Genomic DNA, 23,578 nt, shown 5'->3' with positions numbered 1-23,578 from the left:
GCGAATCCTTTACTCGTGCCTGTCAGGCACAAACTAAGGAAAGCCGATCAACGGCTGTTCCTGTTTTACTATGTGACCAGCCGTGATTGGACATGGCTGATCACATGGTAAAGAGCCTCCGTCAGAGGCTCTTTACCGAGATCGGAGGTGCAGGGTGTCAGACTGACACCTCGCATCACCGATCGCCGCTCTGCGCGCCCCCGGGGGCATATGACGTCCGGTCAGGATAACTCAACCACATTCCCGCCGTCATTTTGTAATAGGGCGGGCGGGAAGTGGTTAATCACTACTGGGGTTTCTATTTTTTGCTGAACAAACAAAAAAAGATTGAAAATTTTGAAAAAAACAAAAAAAAAAAAAAAAACGTTTTTATAGTTTGTTATAAAATTTTGCAAACAGGTAATTTTTCTCCTTCATTGATGTGCCCTGATAAGGCGGCACTGATGGGCCCTGATAGGCACTGGTAGGCTGCACTGATGGGCACTGATAGGCTGCACTGTTGGGCACTGAGAGGCTGCACTGATGAGCACTAATAGACGACACTGATGGGCACTGATAAGGCGGCACTGATAAGGCGGCACTGATGGGTGGCACTGATGGGCAATGATGGGCGGCACTGAAGGGCACTGGTAGGTGGAGCTGAAGGGCACTAATAGGCGGAACTCATGGGCACTGATTGGCACTAATGGGTGGCACTGATGGGTAATAATAGGCACTGGTAGGGGACACATGATGGGACACTGATAGGTGGCACCAGTGGGCACTGGCAGAAATTCCTCTCCTCTTCAGGACCGATGTCCCTCTGACAGCAGCCGTCGATCGTTGTTTTTTTTCTCCTCACACTGACCGTGTGAGGAGAAAAAAACAGCTGATCGCCGGCTGCTGTTTACTTTACATGATTAGCTGTCATTGGCTGACAGCTGATCACGTGGTAAGGGGGCGGGATCGCTCCCAATCTCCGATCTGTGATCAGGCAAGTCTCATGGCCGCTCGTTGCCAAGAGGACGTTAATGTACGCCCTCCCGGCAATTCAGGTCTGCGCTGTAGCCGTCATTCGGCTATAGCGCGGACATGAAGTAGTTAAAAGTAGTAGATATATGCCACCAATCCTCCTTACAGGTATGGCTGTTCCCCACCAGTAGTATGATCTTTAGAGGCTCAAAAACACAAATAGAAGGCTGCCATCATGAAGTATGTAAACACTGAAGGTAAAATAACTTACAAGATCAAAGACAAAAAGGTACAGTTCTTCCGGGAACGCTGTACAAGCATGCGTTCCACGGATTACAGGAAGTGAAGTCAATGGTTTCAGCGTAACTGGAAATATGTCAACGTGTTTCACCCCCACCTTCCAGGACGTCATCAAAGGACATTCAGTTATTCAACATTGACCTTTATCCACAGAAATAATAATATGCAGGATTTATATATTGCCTAAAACTTGTGCAGCACTTTACAATATGAAGAGAGACAGTACAATTACAACGCAATACACAACAAGCCGGTTAGGAGGGCCCTGCTCATGAGAGCTTACAATCTAAAGGGAAGGGGTAAGTGATACAAAAGAGTAATAACTGGGTAGGGATGAGTTGATGAAGAAAGTGGAAGTTTAGGTAGAAGGCCGATAGGATTTCTTGAGTGGAATGAGTGGAAGGGTCATTCATGTATTCCACACTTTGGAAGAAATGACCGCTAACTTAAACAAACCACAAAATAAATGTACCTCTTCGGGAAGTGGCGGTGATATCAGGATCATGATTGCACTTGCAGCCATGATCCTAAAATATTTTTTAGAGCTGGCAATGCAGTTGATTGTAAAAGTGATCAGAGCATCTAAATAGCCACCCCATTACTTTTACAAGCAACAGAAGGGGCTCCCCCTGCCGTTGTTTCCAGGCTCTACCATCTTACTGTGGGCTGTCTCACTCATTGACCATGAAGGAGGAACACCTGTTCCTCTATTGTCTCTATGGTGTATGAAATTGGAAGCAACAAGGATTTCATTACTTCTGGCTAGCTGTTCCCAGCTAGTAAAGCACCCAATCCAACCAATCTCAGTTTGATTGGCTGCCCTGGTGGGCAGAGGAGAGATATCGGGTCTAATAGACCCCAGATCTCTTAGTAAAGAGTACCTATCACTGTCCATACTATCACAAGGGATGTTGTTCATTACTTGTGAAAGCAAAAAAGCTAATAAAAAATATGAAAGAGACGGTGATCAGCAATTGTGCCACACATGAGGTGTTGTTGCAAGCGTCAGAGCGAGAGCAATAATTCTAGCACCAGATCTCCTGTGTAACTCTAAAATGGCAACTTGCTGCTCAACTCACACTGTCCGAGTGTATGGCGAGGAGAGCCGATCAGTGGTTCCTCCTTGAAGGGGGGGTCCAGGACAAGTAATCTTATCTTAATCTTATTAGTGCCCTGATTACACTAAAGCCAGAGCAGTGCCCATCAATGACACCAAACAGTGCACATCAGTGACACCAATCAATGCCCATCAGTGACACTAATCAGTGCCCATTAGTGACATCAATTAGTGCCCATCAGTGACCCCAATCAGTGCCTGTCAGTGTCTGCTCATCTGTGCTGCCCATCAGTGCCGCCCACAAGTGCCGCCCACCAGTGCCACCTATCAGTGCAGCATATTAGTGCCTCCTTATTAGTGCCACCTAATCAGTGCAGCCTATCCGTGCCCATCAGTGTTGCCTCATAAGCGTGCATCAGTGAAGGAGAAGCATTACTTATTCACAAAATTTACTGACAGAAACTAAGAAAAACTTTTTTTTTTTTAATTCAACATTTTCTGTCTTTTTTCTAGTTAAAAATAAAAAAACCCAGCGGTGATTAAATACCACCAAACGAAAGCTCTATTTGTGTAAAAAAAAATGATAACATTTTCATTTGGTACAGCACTGCATCACCGTGCAATTTTCATTCAAAGTGTGAGAGCGCTGAAAGCTGAAAATTGGCCTGGGCAGGAAGGGGGAGAAAGTGCCCAGTATTGAAGTGGTTAAAAAATATATGCAATGTTTGGGGATTCTTAATAATTTTCTAGTACAAAAATGCAGACTTTTACATGTATAAGAGAAATGTAGGAATTGGCCTGGGCAGGAGGGGATTAATAATATTTGGGTACATTGAACATTTGTGTAAAATGTCCAGTTTTCTTTTGCCTATTTTATAATTAAATTGAAGTAAGCCATCTGACTGCCAACTCCTCTCCTCTCTTTCCCTTTCATTATTTCATCTGTCTCTAGTTTTACCAATTCTGATTTAACACATCACTAAATTAAATAGGAACTACATTAGTAAAACAATCACATCTATATTACAGTAGTATTAAACCCTCAGTGCTTTTTTTTTTTCTTCTTAACATGTGAGCAGGCCCACTCACCCTGCATGTGGCGGTATCTTTCACGCAGAGCGCGCTCATCAATGTCCTGGACCTGGCGGGGACCGTGTGCATGTGACCACTAAACATTATGGGGGTTCCTCAGCTTAGAGAAGAGCTTCCCACTGTGCAGTAATTAATTACACAGCATCCTTCTGTGAAATGTCTATGTCCCGTGTCATTACACACCTTAGCTTGGTAGATGTTGCATTTAGGAAGGACACTTCTGAGCCGGTGTCCTCTGTTAGTCTGGTGTACCTCTGCCACTTCACTCCCAGTGACAGAATGGGGTCCTGCTGTGCACAAAGTGTAGACCTTAGCCATGCACATAATACATTTTTTCTGCTCCTGTACCCAGTTGCTGTGGGAAACTACCTGCTGGGGAGGAAATCAGATCACCAACCTACCGGAGAACCCATCATCTATACCAGGAGCATGCTTCATGGCTTTCTGTAATGTACTTTGCATTATTTCTTGGTTACCCATAGCAAGTGCATGACTCCTGCCAAATACACCTTTGATAGTGGCTTTGCTTCATACCCCACATGTGCTTTACTGACCCTAGTTCCTTCATACGTCACCAACCATCATGCACCCTTTTAAAGGACTTCAGACAAGGCTCAAAACAGTTGATGCAACTTTACTTTAACATTTTAAAGTGCAATTGAACGTGAACACCTTCAATGGAACATCCCCTAACTAACTTGGTTCAGAAGGGTGTTTCCCCAAAGTTTGGCAGATCTCCTGCTTCCCATTGTACTCCAACAGACTGCTGGATGCAGCAGCACCTCTTAGTGACCCATTATAGTTACATCCTTCTCTTGCGTGGGCAAAACGAGCGTCCCAGAACCCGTTCTTCCCCCACTTTTATAGCAAAGGGTGCAGGATATTAACCTTTTCCCCAGCCTGGGTCAGCAACTTCCTAAATAATAAACTGTAGGCAACCTACCTACAAACGCATTAAATACCATAAAATAAACATTCCCCAGTAAACTATTTTGTTAAAACTCTTACAGTTCACAACTTTTTAAGCTGCTGGCTCCCATTCTCTCAGTGGTGAGTTAACAGTGGCCAGTCTATTGACTACAGGGCTGTGTCTTTCTATTGATGCATACAGTGTAGGGGGAAAGACCTCTAGTCCTTGCATGCAAGGGTGGCTCCTTTAAGAGAAAGGAGCCACTCTGAATCAAGAGATCAGGGGTAGCAGTCATGGCACCAGCTTAAACTGATATATCAGCAAGAGTTAAAAGATAAAAGAAATAGCATACTCACTAAGTAGATAAAGCAGCTACTTAAAAATACTGCAAACATATTAAGACATAATAATTTGATAAACCTGGTATGTTATGAAAAGAGAAGTATGGCTTTTAAGCCCTCTGTCAGCTGATGTCACGGAGCTGGTCCAGGCTCTGGAAGGATCCCGACCCTATTGTTTGGATCCACCCAGCTGACTGATTGATAGCTGACTCTGGCTCTCAGCTTGGCTGAGAACCGAAGCCAGGTGCGCCTGTCCCCTCACCACCCCATTGCTCCAATGGGCACAGGAGGGGCAGAGTAGAGAGCGGTGACTGACAGTCACTGCTCTCTGCTCAGAGCTGACTGAGAACTGAGTGATCAGCGGTCATGTGATCGCTCAGTTCTGGAGCATAGAGCCATTAGGGAACAGCTGCACTATCACACAAATGCTGCACCATTTAGGTGAGTATGAAGGTTTGTTTTTATTAAAGATCTTAATTTGTATGCACATTGTTTGAAATTATTTATGGTAGTGTATAGGAACACTGGATTGTGCTGGACAAAAAGGCCCTTCGAAACATCAAAATGTTGGTACTGTGCAGCTTTAATAAAAGCCTCAACCTTATCTCTATGCCAGGAATGCTATATATATATATATATATATATATATATATATATATATATATATATATATATAAAAAACATACAGAAAGAAAAAGCTGATTGTCTAAACCTTCGTAAATATTTAGCTAAAGAAAGTGAAGAATGAGAAGCAGCTCTGCTGTGTACACAGTGCCCTGCTAAAAGCAGAGCTGAGCGGTATCATTGTAAAGTGCAGCATGCTGTATTTCTTTACTATTTGTTTGGGTCTCTATTCAGTAGCTGTTTTCTAAAGAAAAAAGAATCACAAAAGCCTTTTCCCTGTTATCCTTACATGATTTTCTTTTGCGTTTTTACTTCCTTTTCTACCCATATGTTATTGTGAATTTTTTGGACTGTCCTACTTTATAACTTCAGAACTGCTATGCCATTGTTTCATTTGCCTTACTCCCACTAAAATGCATGCCTTTTGCTGTGTCTAAAAATTGATAGCACTTGATGTTGCAAAGTAAAAGGGTCACCTAATTCCATTTCCCAGTGGCACATATTCCTCTTGCTCCCCTCTCTGGAAAGGGGGCTGGAAGAAGGCACAGTGCAAACTTCAAACCAACCTTTTGGACTTTAACCACTTGAAGACCTGGCCTTTTTCTGACATTTGTTGCTTACAAGGTAAAATCAGTTTTTTTTTGATTGCTAGATTATAAACTTAAAACCCCCAAACAATAAAGAATAAAATGAATAAAGAATAAAAAAATTAAATGGTGGTCGTTGCAATATTTTATGCTACACTGTATTTACGCAGCGGTTTTTCAAACGCAATTTTTTGTGAAAAAATACACTTCAATGAATTTTAAAAAAAGCAGGAAAAATGAGCCCAATTTGTTTGTATAATGTGAAAGATGATGTTACGCCAAGTAAATAGATACTGAACATATCATGCTTTAAAATTGCGCACACAATTTTTAACAGTTACAGAGGTCTTGTGCTAGAATTATTGCTCTTATGATTGCGGCGATACCTCACATGTGTGGTTTAAACACTGTTAACATTTGCGGGCGCAACTTGCGGGTCGCTTCTGTGCGCGAGCACAGAGAGAAATGTTTTGTTTTCTTATTTAATTCAATTTTCATTTTTTATTTTTTTTTTCACACTGTCCCTTTCATTTTATTTTTTTTATCACTTTTCTTCCTGTTACAAGGAATGTAAACATCCCTTGTGACAGTAATAGGCAGTGACAGGTTCTCTTTATGGGGTGATCTGGGTTCTATAAAAACTGGCGCCAATGGCTCCCGAGTATTCCGGAATTGATGTCATTAAGTTGCTGCCGGGTTACTACATCCATTACCCGATCAAAGCCAATTCCAGGTTTGTTTGAGTCTCTGGCCAGCCGGCAGACATGGGTCTACTGGTGGGACAGAAGTGCCTGGGCGAGCGACAGAAGGCGGCGAGAGGGGGGAGCGGTCCCCTCCCACTGCTTGTAATAACAGCCAGCTCTAAAAAAAATGGTACCAGGGTGATGCTTGCAGCAGCAGACATCACTCCGGCACAGCCACCTGAAGTTAATGACATACAGGTACAGGGCAATGAACTCCTACTATGAGACCAGGCTGGACAATCACTAGCACTTTTACATGTGAAAGGAAAGAATGTGTCATATGTTCACTTATACTCTAAAATACCAGGTGTTTCAATCTCCAGGCATGAGAACATGAGTAAGGCCTGGATCACACTGGTGCAACATGGGATCTGACTTGTGAGAGCATAAGTTGGATGACATGTCAAATTAAATTTTTCCCTACAAGAGCCATCTTAAAGCGGAGTTCCGGCCTCAAAATCGAAAAAATCTATTTTGGGCCATCCACTTGCTGAGGGCCACCTGAAAAAGAAATGGATGCTCCCAATTTTTTTTTTTGGTCACTTACCTTGATATTGAAGAAAATATACTCACCTTCCTTCCACTTCCTCCCTCTGTGGCCTGCGCCATCACTTCCGGTTTGCGATGACTCCTGGGAGCTGAACGTCATCTCTCCCAGGAGTCAATGCGCCTGCACCGGCCCCGGCGTCAGTCCCGGTGCAGGCGCGGCATTCCCTGCTAAACAGCTTCTGGGCATGCCCAAACGCTGTGCAGGGATGCCGCGCTTGCACTGGAAGTGACGAGCGGGGCCGGTGCAGTGCATTGTGGGACTCCGACGTCACGAAGAGGCCGCAGAAGAGGACACGCTGGCTTCAGCTGCCCACACCTGAGATGGCAGCGCTGGAGAAGAACTTTTCAAGGTAAGTATTTCTTCTTACAGGTAAGTGCAAACCCGGGACAGTTCAGAGGCTATCCATTATGGAATGTACTAGCCCTGACTGTCCCGGGGGTATTTTTATCTAAATTAGACCCCCGAGGTCAGGGCTAGTACATTATGGAATGTACTAGCCCTGACTGTCCCGGGGGTATTTTTATCTAAATTAGACCCCCGAGGCCGGAACTCCGCTTTAACTGATCCAACACAAGTTGATCCGACTTTAGAAATGGTTCTTGCACTACCTTGGCGCCGACTTTGATACGACTTCAATGCCATAGAGCAGGGATCTCCAAACTACGGCCCTCCAGCTGTTGCGGACCTATGAGTCCCATGAGACATTGTAAAACTCTGACATTCACAGACATGACTAGACATGATGGGAATGGTAGTTTCTGAATAACTGGAGGGTCATAATTTGGAGACCCCTGCCATAGAGTGTAAAAAGTCACTATAAGCCTGATCAAAGTCAGACTGAAATTGCAGGGCAAAGTCAGAGTGGAAGTCGTGCAACTTTCATGTCGGAGCAGTGGGAACCTGGGCTAAAGGAAGGGGTTGTTTTAACTTTCCTTCTACGCTATATTCTGGCTATAGTGTGAATCACTGTGTAAGTTTAAAAAATATCTATACTATTTTCTTCACAGAATGGATAAGAACTTAGCACAATACTGATCAGCTGTTAGAGATTTAGCAGGAGATATTTCTTAAATGTGTTATGGCCCTTCAGGGGCAGACTGGCAACTTTCAGCCCAGGGGGCAAGTACAAACCAGAGGCCCATGGTGCAGCGACTCAAGCCCACTCCCCCTCACCCCCCCCCCCTCCTACTCTCTCAATCCTCCTCCTGATCCCCATTCCAAGCTGAAGCCTTGCTCCAGATACTCTCTACTTACTGGCTAAATACGGGTTCCCGACCTGGCCAGCAGGGGGAGGTTGGGGAGAGCTGGGACAGCTTGGTTGGGGCTGGCCGGGGCAGAAGAGTCTCCAGTGAGGCATGGAACTGGCCTCTGCTCAGACACAGTTTACCATCCATGCTGGGGAGGGGAGAGGCCTGCGCTCTGTCCTTGTCTTCAACCCACACTCAGTAGGTCAGGGCAGGGACTCTTTACTTCTTTTCACCAGGAATCCTTTAGGCATGTCTGTGGCAGAAGTGGTGCAGCCTTTTTACGGGGAATCAGAGCACCCAGGGGACAAATGCCCCCCACCCCTTGGCCTAGTCCTTTCCTGTGGCCCTTACAAATGATCTGAAAATCGGACCAAAAATACCGCTTTTGAATAGATTGTACGATAATCGGATCATTAGTACAGAGGTTTCAAGAGCCGATCATGACAGTTTATCCGATATTATCCGATCGGACAAGCACAATTTTAGTTGAATCAGTACAGTTGTCATCCGAATATACAATACAAATACACTACAACATATGACATCACTTCCAATTTTTTTTTCTGTCGTACAAAAATTTTTGTAACTTTAATATATAATAACCTCTCTATTTTCGATATGCGACTAGTATGCAAAAAACAAACAAACGATCAGTCGTCCGATTTTCGAATTGCGTATACGGGCCATTATTATCATACTCCAAAGCAGACCTATAGCAAGTGACATGGCAAATATTGCTTTGATATTATACAACCTCTCCGGAGATAGGATTTTTTTTTTTTTTTTGTGCCAGAACTATTTCTACAAAATGTCTTACTGCATGAAGTGCCAGTGTGTTTCATAAACTGTCACTGAAAGCAGCAAGAAATCATTGCATTATACATGCCTGGGCTGGCCACGGCAATTACTGATATAGCTAGGTCAACAGATCTCAAATGAACAGAAAAATGTGCATACAAATGGAGATGAGTCTAATTAGGCTCATTAACCTTGGAGCTCTGTGCTGCATCGGCAAAAAGGCAGGTTTGAAAACAAGCTGTGCCTCTGCTGCTCTGACAAAAGCACATCAGTCTTTTGACCAATTGCTACAGGCTTGGCAAGAGCAAATAAGGTCCTTTATATGATCTACCACTCTTGGGTTTTATTGTTGATATCTGTTGAGATTTATCTATTCAGGGAATTTTCTCTCTTTCATTCAAACTGTGATCCACCTTCCCCTATCCTGTGAAATTTTGGCAAACAGTCTACCTTCATCTGCGTTATTTTTATCTTTATCGGTGTTCCTTAAGGCTCCACACACCTGAGCGTATCATTTTCAGGCGTTTTTTTGGCGCTTTTTTTCTGGCATTTTTTGCAGGTGTTTGGAGGCAGGCATTGACATCTAACAAAAACGCTTGTAATCTCCCAAAAAAGGAAGCTCATGTACTTTTTTGTGCTTCAGGCATTTTCCTTCAGGTGACAAAAAACTCATATGTGAACAGGGGCCTTTGAAATTAATAGGATTTTGCTTGTTGGGTGTTTTGAGACTTCGGAGATGAGCGTTTTACAAGGTGAAACTCTCCGGTGTGAACAGGGCCTAAAGCAGAACTACACTGCATCTGAGCACCACAAACCACCAAAAACACTATTTAATTCATTTTTATTATTCAACTGCTGAGAAGTCTCTTTGAAAAACACCCGCTGGTATTTCTGGCCACCACTATCTTGAGTAAAGACAGATGATTCATGTAGCATTTACTTACTGGAATCCATCTTCCCTTAGCTGAGGCATGCAGGAGGGTGTGCTCAGCTTAGAAAACCCCGGCTTCCCTCCTGAAAACTCCTGGGATGTATGACATAATTTGCCTAAGCCTGGAAACTAGAAGAATGTAAATGTATAATATACTTTCTTATCTATTTACCAATGCTTCCAGTATAAGGATTAAAAAAGTCAATGTGGATTGAGAGACTGAAGTTCTGATTTAAATGCTGATGATGTTACTAGATAGTCTATTTAGGGGTCTACACAGCATATTAGCCAGACTGCATTCCATGCCAATACCATTGTAGTGATAACTAGGGCAGAAGGGGGAAGGGTGTGGAACGGAGGGCGACCTGCTACATGGGCCTCCACTACCTCACCCCCCCCCCCCTTCTTTTTCACTTCTTGGTCAAGTTTGTTAACTCATTATCCTCACGGATTACTATGGTTTTGTTTTATACAACACAAAATGGGTGCTGCAAACGTTTCTGTAGTTTGTTGTTCCATCTCTTCATACTCTCTCATATACTTTGTCTCCCCCTCCCCCTCTATGACAGGCATTGCTTATTGTAAAACGTATTGCTCCCTTTTTAATTGCCTTAATGCCCCATACACACGTGCAGATTATCTGCAGACTTTTGTCTGCAGACTTACCAAAACCATATAATATGAGGTCAAACCTAAAAACTTTCAATTTGTATGCAATCCGGCAGGCCCTTGCACTACATAGAAAAGGTAAATCTGCAGACAAAAGTCTGCAGATAATCTGCACGTGTGTATGGGGCATTATGGTACATCCTAAAATGACTACTTTTAATGTAAGAGGTTTCAATCTACTGGTCTCAAATACTATATCATTTCACAAGCAAAAAATGGATATTCTTCTTCAGAAAACATACTTCCAATCAGACAGTATTCCTACGATCAAAAGTTAACAGCAATGCATATGGCTGCTTTCTGGCACACAACATTCACCCTCAAAAGAGGTCTACGTACATCTCGACCATTAAAACACTTACAAGTTTACTCTCTAATGGAGATCTTGGATACCTTTAGATCCTTCAGTGACGCTTTATACAACTTAAGGGGTAAATATGCCGATTTAGTACCCCAGGATCTAGAAACTAAGATCTCCATCTACCTAAAGGAAAATCTATTTCCTCATATAGCTTCAGGAGACGCAAACAAACAAAATGCTCTTTTCTCTGATCAGGAATTTCTCAGTGTTCTCTCTTCCTAAAAAATCAGTCCAGGACTAGGATGGTTTTACTGCCAGGTTCTATAAAACCATTGATGCTTCCCTTGCTTTTCTCTTTATTCAAACAAGTAATTCCATTTCCAATTCCTGCCCATTTCCAAATCAAGAATTTTAACCATGAATTACCATCCCACCCAAACAAAGAAAAGAATTAATGAACTGCTACAGTTTTGCCCATGCATGACTGCCCAATTTATCAAGATCAGACAGAATTCATTTCAGGTAAACAGGCAAAACACGATAATATATGAACCATCAACCTCATCTCAGCAGCTTGTGGTTGTTCACTTCCTACAGTCCTTTTTGTGGTTGACACAGAATGGGCCTTTAACAGGGTTCATTGGCTTTTCTTGAAGTTCTCTCATCAGTTTATGCCTGAGTAGTGTCTAACATTATGGTTCTTAACTCTAAACCTACTGCCAGGATATGGGTGCATAGTCACCCGTCCATGCCATGGTCTATACACAACAGGAATCAGACAGGGCTGTCCCTTGTCATTAATGTTCTATATTCATACCATGAAACACTTGACTGTCACCTTGGATACCAACCTCTCCCTTCAGGGCCTGTGTTTGGTGTCATGTCATCACAAGCTGGCACTCTAGGCTGATTATATATCTCATTCCTGAACACTAATATACCAAATTCCACAAGAGTTCTCTCAGCTTGAGGCACTTAGCAACTTCAATAAAAATATCTAGAAATCTGACTTTTTGAATATATTCTTGCCTTAGACTCAGTAGGACAATTCCCTCCAGCCTATACCTATCACCCTGTTACAACAAAGGGATTCCATTCGGTCACCCTTAGTGCTATCCTCAAGAACCGGTCTATTCACTCTAATACATTTAAACTTTAAGTTTCCACTCTGTATGTCTCTGGCCACTTTCCCCAATCAAGATGGAATTATTTATTTTTCAAGTTAGCCACACCCTTCAGCCAGACTTGAATGCACTGTCGCCTCATTCTACACCTCAGTTTCAAACCACCATGAGGGGCTGCTACTGCAACTACATTAGGTCTCTATCCAAAGAGACATTTCAAAATTTAAATAATTTTGAACATTTATGTACTTCTCCAGCAGCAGACCTTTGGGCAATTTTGGATTGGATGCTCAGAGATGATTTACAAAGAGAGGCCACCTTGTGAGTTAGCCTGGGATTGGGTTCTATGAAGGCAGTTACTGGGGGACGATTGGTCTAAGACCTACAATATGAGGCACCCTCTGTCTTTATCAAACTACTGTCAACAGAAAAATGATAACATTATATTCAGGTGGTACAGATGTAAGACCACCTTCCAACAAATGTTCCCATCATTTTCCAATATTTACTGGAGATGCCACTAATGGCAGGCTAGCTACCTCCACATTTGGTGGAGCTGCCCAAAAATCCATTTTGGAACTTAATCTTCTGAGTATATAAGATGCAGTTGACAGACTTGGTAGGCAAACCAGAGGTGGCACTGCTCTCGGTGCTCTTAGGCTCTTTGCAGCACATAAGTGAGAAATTTTGAAACAAAATCTAGACACTGGAAGTCATCCACCACACCAATGCTGTCATATTGGGCTGGTATCATTAATGACCTGATGCATGTGGAAAGTCCAGTAGTAGGATGGACTTTTTACTTCATACGTGGATGTGCCAGGCCCTGTTTAATACCTCCAAGGCCTTTCAAAACCTCTTAACAGCCTAACAGTATTTTCCCAGTTTTTGCCAATACTATGCAAGAATGCCATAGATAATTTTGACATCTGCAACGATCTCTGTCAAACCCTCTTTATTCCCTTCTTATCATTCCCCCCCCCCCCCCCCCCCATGTAATAGTCTCTTATTTCTATTCTAGCTCTTAAAAAAAGACGATAGAAACAGATTTACCAAATAAACTACTGGTTAATAATAAAATTAGAAATTAATTTTTAAGGTGTCTGGGAAATTCTTTAAAAATAAATGTGTGATAAAGAAGAAAGAGAAATAATAAAACTGCTAAAAATTTCCAGTAAACTAAAATATTATAAAGGTTGTGTGCAATTGGTGTTGGCTTTCATGGGTGGCATCTGCTACAATACATTAGGAATAATACTGTAACGCTCCTGCGTTTCTGAAACAAGATGGATTTGCAGCTGCAGAAAAACTCCACTCAGCAGTCATGTAGAGATACGTTGAAATACCAATTCCAACTCCCAAGACTCATCACTGTGGTCTGTCTGATTCAGCATACAAATATACACACTCAATAAGATGTTCCTGGAGTGATAGATGTATATAGCAGTATAGTGGTGATGAGCTGAAGAGACAGGTATGAACAGTGACAATAGGTGAACAGCACTTGAGAGAAATGTTCATGAGAGTATAGATGGTAACAGGTAGGATGCAGATAGGTTAGCAATCATGTATGGTAGTAGGTGGTAGGATAGCAGATGACATACAGGAGAGACTAACCCAGTGCAAGGATAGATGTTAGTAGGCTCAAGAGCTAGCAATCTAAACAACAGTGCAGATGATAGTAACAGTCCTTAATATGCAGAGCTAGATAGTGTAAGCTTAGTAGGAAGGTTATGGAGGATTCCCCTGCGGGGTACTTATCACTAATAGCAAGCAGTAGTAGAGAGGTTCGGTATGAGCGAGTGATCCGGTAGCGGGATACAGGGATCAGCAGCGAGTTTCCGACAGCGAGGTACGCTTGTAAGCATATGAGCTTCAAGGCAGGTTGAACGAACATGTGAGTGAGAACGCCGGCGGTTGAAATAGCCACTCTGCGGCGCTCAGTGATGACAGCATCGGTCTTAAAGGTGTATGCGCACTCACCAGAAGAGAATGGTGGGACGCATACACTGAATTGGAAAGTGGAATAAGGGTACCAGAGGTACCAGAACATTACAGTACCCCCCCCCCTTAAGGCCGGCTCCGGAAGGCCTCTAGAACTGTTTTTTCCGGGTATTTCGCGTGAAAATTGCGAATCAGCCTAGGGGCATGTATATCAGAGGTATCCAGCCAGGTGTCGTCTTGGGGCCCATAGTTCTTCCATCGTACTAGATATTGGAGTTTTCTTCTGTGGATACGAGAATCCAGAATCTCCTTTATCTCATATTCTTCTCCGCCTTCAACTTGTACAGGAGGTGGAGGTGGGATGGTAGGCCTTATTCCTTGGTCAGGAACATGGGGCTTCAGTAGCGACACATGGAAGATGGGATGTGTCTTGAGGTCTGTTGGTAATGTGAGCTGTACTGCAGCTTTTCCAATAAGTTTCCTGATTGGGAAGGGTCCCAAGAATAGAGGCCCAAGCTTTTTGCTAGGGATCTTTAATCTTAAGTTTTTTGTTGATAGCCAAACGAGGTCCCCAATAGCATACTGAGGAGAAGGTCTTCTACGAAGGTCATAGTACTTTTTTTGTTGACTATGAGCGTGTGAGATGGTAGTATTAAGTAAACCCAGAGAGTCTTTTATTTGGGTAAGATAGTCTGAGGCTACTGGGTTACTTGATGGAAGGATGCGTGGTGGAAGAATAGTGGGATGAAACCCATAGTTCAAGTAGAACGGACTCTGTTTGGTCGTACTGTGGGTTGCGTTGTTGTAGGCAAATTCTGCCAGAGGGAGGAGATCCACCCAATCATCCTGTAGGTATGATGTGTAGCAATGTAAATATTGCTTGATGCACTGGTTGACTCTTTCAGTCTGTCCGTTGGTCTGAGGATGGTGGGGAGAAGTGAGCTTTCGCTCAATTCGTAGTATGTGACATAGTTCTTGCCAAAACTTGGAGATGAATTGTGATCCACGGTCAGACAAAAGAGTTTTTGGAATACCATGTAACTTAAAGACATGTTTCATCAGTAGTTCCGCCGTTTGTTTGGACGAAGGTAGTCTGCGAATAGCAACGAAATGTGCCATCTTTGTCAGATGGTCCACTGACACTAAAATGGTATTAAATCCTTTGGAAGGTGGTAGTTCTACTATAAAGTCCAAGGACACAACGTCCCATGGAGTCTGGGGTATTGGTAGACTGCATAGTAGACCGGATGGTTTTGTAGTGTCAATTTTGGACCTGGCACAGACGTTGCATGAAGAGACAAATTTTTGTATAGATGTCTTCATATCAGGCCACCAAAACTGCCTGGTAATCAAATTAAGGGTCTTTGTCATACCCATATGTCCTGCCATAGGCACATCATGTGACAATTCCAAGATCTTGGTGCGCATAGTAGGGGGTATGTAGAGTTTGTCGTTGTAGTAGAGGAAGCCTTCTGCATCAGCACTTAGTTGTGGTGGAGGTGAATCCAAACCTATACTGTGCAGAATCTCTTCCTTCAAGGAACGGACAACCCCAATAATACGCTTGTAGGGTATTATAGGAACGGAAGGGATTTCGGAGCAATTATCTTCAGTTAATCGTGATAGCGCATCCGCTTTTTTATTCTTGTCTGCAGGTGTGTAGGTCACTAGGAAGTTAAATCTTAGGAAGAATAGTGACCATCGTACCTGCCGGTGGGAGAGGGTTTTGTTAGTCTGAAGATATTGAAGATTTTTATGATCTGTATATATGAGTATTGGTAATCGGGTGCCTTCAAGTAGATGTCGTCAATTCTCCAGAGCCAGTTTTATAGCAAGCAGTTCCTTTTCACCCACTGGGTAATTCACCTCTGGGCTGCTTAGAGATTTAGAGAAGAAGGCGACTGGATGGAGTGGTGAAGTATTCGTTGGTCGTTGGGAGAGTACTGCTCCTACTGCCATATTTGACGCATCTACTTCCAGAATGTAATGGAGGGATGGGTCTGGATGGCGTAGTATGGGAGCAGAGGTAAAGCTTGTTTTTAACAAGCGAAAAGCTTCATTTGCTTCATCTGACCATTTAAATGGTTTCTTAATACTTGTGAGTTGTGTGAGAGGTCTCACAATGGCAGAGAAGTTCTTGATGAACTTCCTATAGAAGTTTGAAAATCCAAGGAATCGCTGTAGTGCTTTGCGGGTGGTTGGTATAGGCCAATCCTGAATACAGGATATCTTACTCATATCCATCTTGATTCCTGTTTTGGATATGATGTATCCTAGGAATAATACTTCTTCTTTATGAAATAAGCATTTTTTTAGTTTCACGTATAGATTGTGTGTGAGTAATCTGGATAACACATGTTTTATATGTTCAGACAAGGATCGTGAATAAATAAGTATATCGTCCAGATATACCACAACACAGACATCAAGTAAGTCTCTAAAGATATCGTTTATGAATCGTTGGAAGGCTGCGGGAGCGTTACATAGCCCAAATGGCATTACAAGATATTCGAACAATCCGTATCTGGTTCTGAATGCTGTCTTCCACTCATCTCCATCACGGATTCGGATTAGATTGTATGCCCCTTTCAGGTCCAATTTTGAAAAGTAGGTAGCTCCACGCACTTGTTCAATGAGTTCAGGGATAAGCGGCAAAGGATAGCGATCTTTTACTGTAATGGCGTTCAATTGCCTATAGTCGATAATAGGCCTGAGACTTGAGTCTTTATTGCGGACAAAAAAAAGTCCTGCAGCTGTGGAAGAAGTGGAAGGTCTAATAAAACCTTTTGTCAAATTCTCATGCAAGTATTCTTTGAGATGGGAAAGTTCATCCTGCGAAAGAGGATAAACATGACCAAAAGGCAATTTACTATTTGGGAGTAGATCAATAGTGCAATCATAATCCCTATGGGGAGGCAGTACTTGAGCATTTTTCTCAAGAAAAACTTTGGACAGATCCTGATAGCATAGTGGTGCAATCTCATCTGACACCACAGACAGGATCTTTCCATAAGACGGGAGGTTACACGTACTCTCGCAATAGTAAGAGAGGAAGGTTAGGGTCCGTTTCTTCCAATCTATGGTTGGTTGATGTGTGTGTAACCAGGGAAGTCCCAAAACAATGGGAAAGTGGGGCGAAGATAATAGGTCGAAGGTAGTGGTCTCCGTATGAGACTCGTTAGTGGTGACTAGGAGTGCTTGTGTCTGATTAGTGATTGGGCCAGAAGATAACGGAATACCGTTAATAAGACTCACAGAGACAGGCTTAGGTTTTGAAATAATAGGTACTTTATTTAAAGTAGCAAAACGTATATCGATATAATTTCCGCAAGATCCTGTGTCGATCATGGCCTTAGTGGTAATCCTAGTCTGGTCCCACTGCAATGTCAAACGAACAAAAAGATAAGGGTTAGTAAATGAAGTTGTCAATCCCCCTAGGAGGACATGTGAACGCTCACCCTCTTTTTTGCGGACAAGGGGACAGACGCTTATCATGTGATCCGGGGATGCGCAGTACAAGCAAAGATTACTGGATCGTCTCCTGGCTCTTTCAGTAGTTGATAAAGGTGGGCGTATGGTTCCTACCTCCATAGGAGTAGGGTCAACGGCCGAAATCCGAGAAGGACTGGACAATGGCATTCCCATTTTTTCAGCCTTTCTTTCTCGCAGCCTCCTGTCTATGTTCATACTGAGTTGTATCAAAGCATCCAGGGTGTCCGGTAAATCCGCTCGGGCGAGCTCGTCTTTAACGGCTTCTGATAGGCCGAGTCTAAATTGAGTTCTCAGAGATGTATCATTCCACCCTGAATCAAGGGTCCATCTTTTGAACTCTGCTACAAAGTCTTCTACAGGTCTCCTACCTTGTTTCAAGGACCTCAATTGAATATCGGCAGTACTCTGCCTATTGGGGTCATCATATAGACTAGCGAGTTCCGCTAGGAATAAAGCATAGGAGTTGAGAAGCTGATCATTTTTCTCAAAGAGAGAGTCTGCCCAGGCCCGTGGATCACCCGTTAGGTATGAAATAATAGTACAGACTTTGATATGATCAGTAAGGTAGGTACGAGGTTTTAGCAAGAAAAGTAACTGACAGGCGTTTTTGAATTCACGAAATTTTTTGCGATCACCTGTAAACACTAGAGGAGGATTTATTTTGGGTTCAGGGGGCTGAGCAGCGGCAAGTTGTGATAGACAGGTTACCTGCTGCTTCAGAGCCTGATTGTCTTCTTTTAATTCAGTAAGAGCGTGTATTAACGCAGTCACTTGTTGTTTTAATTGTGTCACTTGAGTGAGTAAATCTGCTGAATCCATTTTAGGTTCGTTCAATCTGTAACGCTCCTGCGTTTCTGAAACAAGATGGATTTGCAGCTGCAGAAAAACTCCACTCAGCAGTCATGTAGAGATACGTTGAAATACCAATTCCAACTCCCAAGACTCATCACTGTGGTCTGTCTGATTCAGCATACAAATATACACACTCAATAAGATGTTCCTGGAGTGATAGATGTATATAGCAGTATAGTGGTGATGAGCTGAAGAGACAGGTATGAACAGTGACAATAGGTGAACAGCACTTGAGAGAAATGTTCATGAGAGTATAGATGGTAACAGGTAGGATGCAGATAGGTTAGCAATCATGTATGGTAGTAGGTGGTAGGATAGCAGATGACATACAGGAGAGACTAACCCAGTGCAAGGAAAGATGTTAGTAGGCTCAAGAGCTAGCAATCTAAACAACAATGCAGATGATAGTAACAGTCCTTAATATGCAGAGCTAGATAGTGTAAGCTTAGTAGGAAGGTTATGGAGGATTCCCCTGCGGGGTACTTATCACTAATAGCAAGCAGTACCCAATCAAATGCCAGAAAAAAAACAAAACATTTTTTCTTGGATAAATGAACTCAGCAAATTTGAGCGAGTGATCCGGTAGCGGGATACAGGGATCAGAAGCGAGGTTCCGACAGCGAGGTACGCTTGTAAGCATATGAGCTTCAAGGCAGGTTGAACGAACATGTGAGTGAGAACGCCGGCGGTTGAAATAGCCGCTCTGCGGCGCTCAGTGATGACAGCATCGGTCTTAAAGGTGTATGCGCACTCACCAGAAGAGAATGGTGGGACGCATACACTGAATTGGAAAGTGGAATAAGGGTACCAGAGGTACCAGAACATTACAAATACATTTTTAGCAAGTGAAAACATCTTTTTACTGAAGACCAAAATGTTTAGATTTTAAAAACTCTGTCATTAGACAAAAAAAACTAAACAATTGCTACAGATATAAAGTGAAGGAATCTAAAGTTGCATGCACTAACCTGCAACAGCTTTTCAAAGCCTACAGATACAGCTGATTAACCATAAAGCAAATTTGCTGAGTTCATTTATCCAAGAAAAAATGTTTTGTTTTTTTTCTGGCATTTGATTGGGTACTCGTTGCAAAGTGAATTTTCACCACATTCATTAAGCCAAGGGAAAATTTCTCTGATAACGGAAAATGCACTCCTTTACTTAATCAGCCACAAGTCTCACATTCACTCCTACTGATTCATCCCTATAATTCCAATAAGAATGTGCAGGAGGCAGAAAGGAGCAGGCAAGCATCAGCACCATAAAAAAGTGCTGAAGATTTGCCTGTCCAAAATACCTGCCATTTAGAGCCGGTTCACACTGAGGCGACACGACTCCTTACTACTTCGGGGGCGACTTGTGCAGTCCCGTGCACCACGACTTCGGAGCGACTTGCAGGGACTTCACATAATGAAAGTCTATGCAAGTCGCTCCGAGGTCGACCCGAAGTAGTACAGGACCATTTTTCTAAGTCGGAGCGACTTGTGTCGCTCCTATTAGAACGGGTCCTGTAGCGGTCAATGGACCGCGAGGGAGCGCAACTTGTAAGGCTGACAAGTCGCCTGACAAGTCGCGCTAGTGTGGACCGACTCTTAAAGAGCACAGGTTTGTTTTTGTTTTTTTGTTTTTTTTCCAAAAATTTTTATTTTTAATTTTTTGTTTTTATTCCAAATATTATAACTACAACATTTTTTATATAAATTAATAAAAAGAAGCAGGTACTTACTTATTACATTAAGCAGGCTACTCTTCCCTGCATTGGTAGCTCCTGCTAGAACCACCTGTACCCCATCTCTCAGTCTCTCCCCTCGGCGGTTGTCCTTGAGATGCTCTTCTAACTCTTTCTGGAGCTTTTCTACTTCTTCATCAACTGACAATTCAAATTAGTTAAACAAACTAATTATTAATTATTCTCAAACAGACTCTACTCTTTTTTGTGTCTGGAGTTTCTGTTTGCAGTTTTTAATTCACATTGCTTTATTGCTTGATGAATAGCACTTCATATCATAATGGCACTTTATAAATTAATTAAATTAATACTAAATGGCAGTACAAATTCACAGAGAGCCCAATGTTTAGAGTTAAGACTTTAAAAAATAATATGCAAGGTCTAAGATTTGCATTTAAGCAATATGAAGGAATTACAATGTTTTAATCATAAAGGACAATGTATTGGTCTGCACTGATGTTTAAATTAGGAAATATTAATATACTGTATAATCCTGTATTATAGCTGCATGTCTGTTAGAAACTCCTATGAAATAAATGTGAGTTTACATGTAAAAACTGATTCAGCTTGACAGGCTAGCAAAATAACAGTTGTTTTGGCTAAAAGGAATTGTACTCCCTGCTGCTAAATACAGTAATACAAACATACATGCTATAACATCCATGCACAATATACTAAAATAACATAGAGTTCTTGTGGATACCTGAGGACAGAACACCTTCTTCAATATGGTCATCTTCACTAAAATCTATAAAGGCTTCAACATGAGCCAATGCCTGATTAAGAAAGGAAAATATCAAAGTTCAGCAAGAAACAGCAAAATTCAAGATGGCAAGACAAACGGAGTAGTTTGTCAAGAGAAAACTAGGCAGGACTGACAAAACTAAAGCCTCGTACACACGCACCGATTGTTGGCCGACCGATCGGCCGTCTTTCGTCCAGTGTTGTTGTGTTGGTTGAAATGTGCTCTAGACTGCACACAAATTTTGTCGGCCAACAACAACCAACTGCAGAAGTGATGTCATGTTCTGGTCTACTTTCCGTGTGTTTTGTCTTCTCTGAGCATGCCCAGTCTTGCTCATCTGACTTTTGTCGGCCGAAATCTGTACTGACTGATGAACAATCGGCCGTTCTGGTGACGGCCAACAAAAATTTTATAGCATGCACACCAGATTTTGTTCAGCCGAAATGTCGCAGTCGGTTGTCGGAAGCATCATACTAACAAGCCGACAATCGGCCGATCGGACGTTGGCGAAAAATTTACGGCCAACAATCGTTGCGTGTGTTAGGGGCTTTAGTCTGCAAAAGTCTTGTGTGTTGTCAGTCCACAGTAGGACGTAGGCAGGCCATATACTAGTATAATTGGGTTTAAAAAAAAAATTAGTTGACTCAGTGATGGCATTTACAGTTCCTGCTTTCAGAATACAATGTTTCAGCAGGAATGATTCCTTTATCCACCAGTGTCTGGATGGAGAAATCCATTTTGTTTTTCTTTCGATCATCTCGCTGGCTTATGAAAAAAAAAAAAAAGGAATTTATAGCCAGCTTAACAAACTAAATTGAAAGCTTTGTCAAAATTACTTTCAGGTAAATGTTCCAATAATATTACTAAAAATACATAATACATTCATTTTAAGCAGATAACACAATAAAATTACAAAGGGCACATGTACAGCATGCTATTTCTAACCCGAATTAATCGATTGCTCCATCTGTGATATAGTTGTCCAAGATCTCCAGACATCTGACGTAATGCTTGTCGCCTTTGAACTTCAGTTTCTGCATGGATAAGATCCCCCAGACCTTCTACTTCAGTTAGATCTAGCTTCCCATTTTGAAAAGCCCTCTTTGTAAATTCCCCTGGCTTTGCAGGACGAAGTGTTTTTAGATGTCCTAGGAAAAAAAAAAATCGAATTTTGTACACATGACACAATTGCAAGAAATGTGTAGAAAATTGAGTTATATTGTCAAGTTTAGGAGATTAGGAGATCGGACATTGGTAGACAAAAAAAGAAAAAAAACATTTAGCCAGCCCCTGTATAACCCCACCTCTAACCGTCATGCCTCATTTGCAAATCTCATAAACCCGTATTTTATTCAAAATAGAAAATATATCAAATGTTTAAACTGAGAAAATGTACCATTTTAAGAAAAATAAAAAAAAAACGTCATTTTGAAATTCATGACAGCAACACGTCTCACAAAAGTTGGGACAGGGTAACAGAAAGCTGACAAAGTAAGTGGAACTAACGAGCAAGAGCTGGAAGAACTAATTATGTTAATTGGCAACAGCTCAGTAACATGATTGGGTATGAAAAGGGCATCTTAGGGAATCTGAGTATCTCAGAAGTAAAGATGGGCAGAGGTTTACCAATCTGTGTCTGACAATGATGATTTCAGAATAATGTTCCTTAACGTAGAATTGCAAAGACTTTAAATTTATCATCATCTACAGTATATAATATCATGAAAAGTTTCAACAAATCTGGGGAAATCTCTGTGCACAAGGGACAAGGCTGAAATGAAATATTAGATGCCCATAATCTTCAGGCCCTCAGACAGCACTGCATTATAAAGAGACATGATGTATAGGCATGTATAGGAATACTTCCAAAAATCACCATCTGTGAACACAGTCCACCATGCCATCCAGAAATGCAAGGTAAAGTTGATGGTAAAATCCATTTCTCTGATGTTCATTGACGGACACAGCTCCTGATTCTTTTATAACCATTGGGCTATACTGCCCCCATACAGGAGTAAGACACTAGGCAGGAAAAAGCTGGACTACGCCTATGGGCAGTCCCAGGGGGTATACACCCACTCTCAGCTATAGACACTCAGTTTTGTTACAAGCAGTGTCAGAAGAAAGTAAACTCCACAGAGGGGTGGGTGCTGTGTCCGTCAACAAACATCAGAGAAATGGATTTTACGGTTAGTCAAAAAATCAAATTTTTTCTTTCATTCACTGACGTACACAGCTCCTGATTCTTCCTAACCATTGGGGCGTCCCAAAGCAGTGTTAAACATGAGGGGTGGGAAAACAGCAGAAAAAAATTCCCAAGCCTAACCATAGCCAACCAGGTAACATGGAGCTCAAGCATAACAATTGGAGCTCACCTGAAAAAAACAATACACTCTCAAAGAGAACCAGGTCCTCTAAACAGCAGCCTGCAAAACCTCCGGCCAAAAAAACCATCCACAGATGCCAAAACATCCACTTTATAAAACCTTGTAAAAGTTTGCACAGACGACCAGTTGGCTGCCTTGCAAACCTGCATCACTGACGCCTGATGACAGAAGGCCCAGGAGGCACTAAGCATGCGAGTAGAGCGT

The 23,578-nt window shown here is 42.3% G+C and overlaps 1 protein-coding gene across 1 annotated transcript in view; it reads right to left on the bottom strand.

Annotated features, from left to right (window-relative positions):
- The window catches only part of GTPBP3 (GTP binding protein 3, mitochondrial), a 135,428-nt gene that overhangs the window by 37,684 nt on the left and 74,166 nt on the right, over positions 1-23,578 (bottom strand). Inside the window, exons 5-7 of the mRNA XM_082268167.1 lie at positions 21,933-22,135; positions 20,946-21,018; positions 20,240-20,383 (exon numbers count right to left, since the gene is read on the bottom strand). Coding sequence (XP_082124293.1) covers positions 20,240-20,383; positions 20,946-21,018; positions 21,933-22,135 — 420 coding nt within the window. The remainder of the gene's footprint in view (positions 1-20,239; positions 20,384-20,945; positions 21,019-21,932; positions 22,136-23,578) is intronic.

This window comes from Pelophylax lessonae, assembly GCF_965119305.1.
Source record: "Pelophylax lessonae genome assembly, chromosome: 1".
In the NCBI taxonomy this organism is placed as follows: Eukaryota; Metazoa; Chordata; class Amphibia; order Anura; family Ranidae; genus Pelophylax; species Pelophylax lessonae.
The sequence above is the reverse complement of the archived record's forward strand: the minus strand, read 5'-3'. Positions and strand labels throughout refer to the sequence as shown.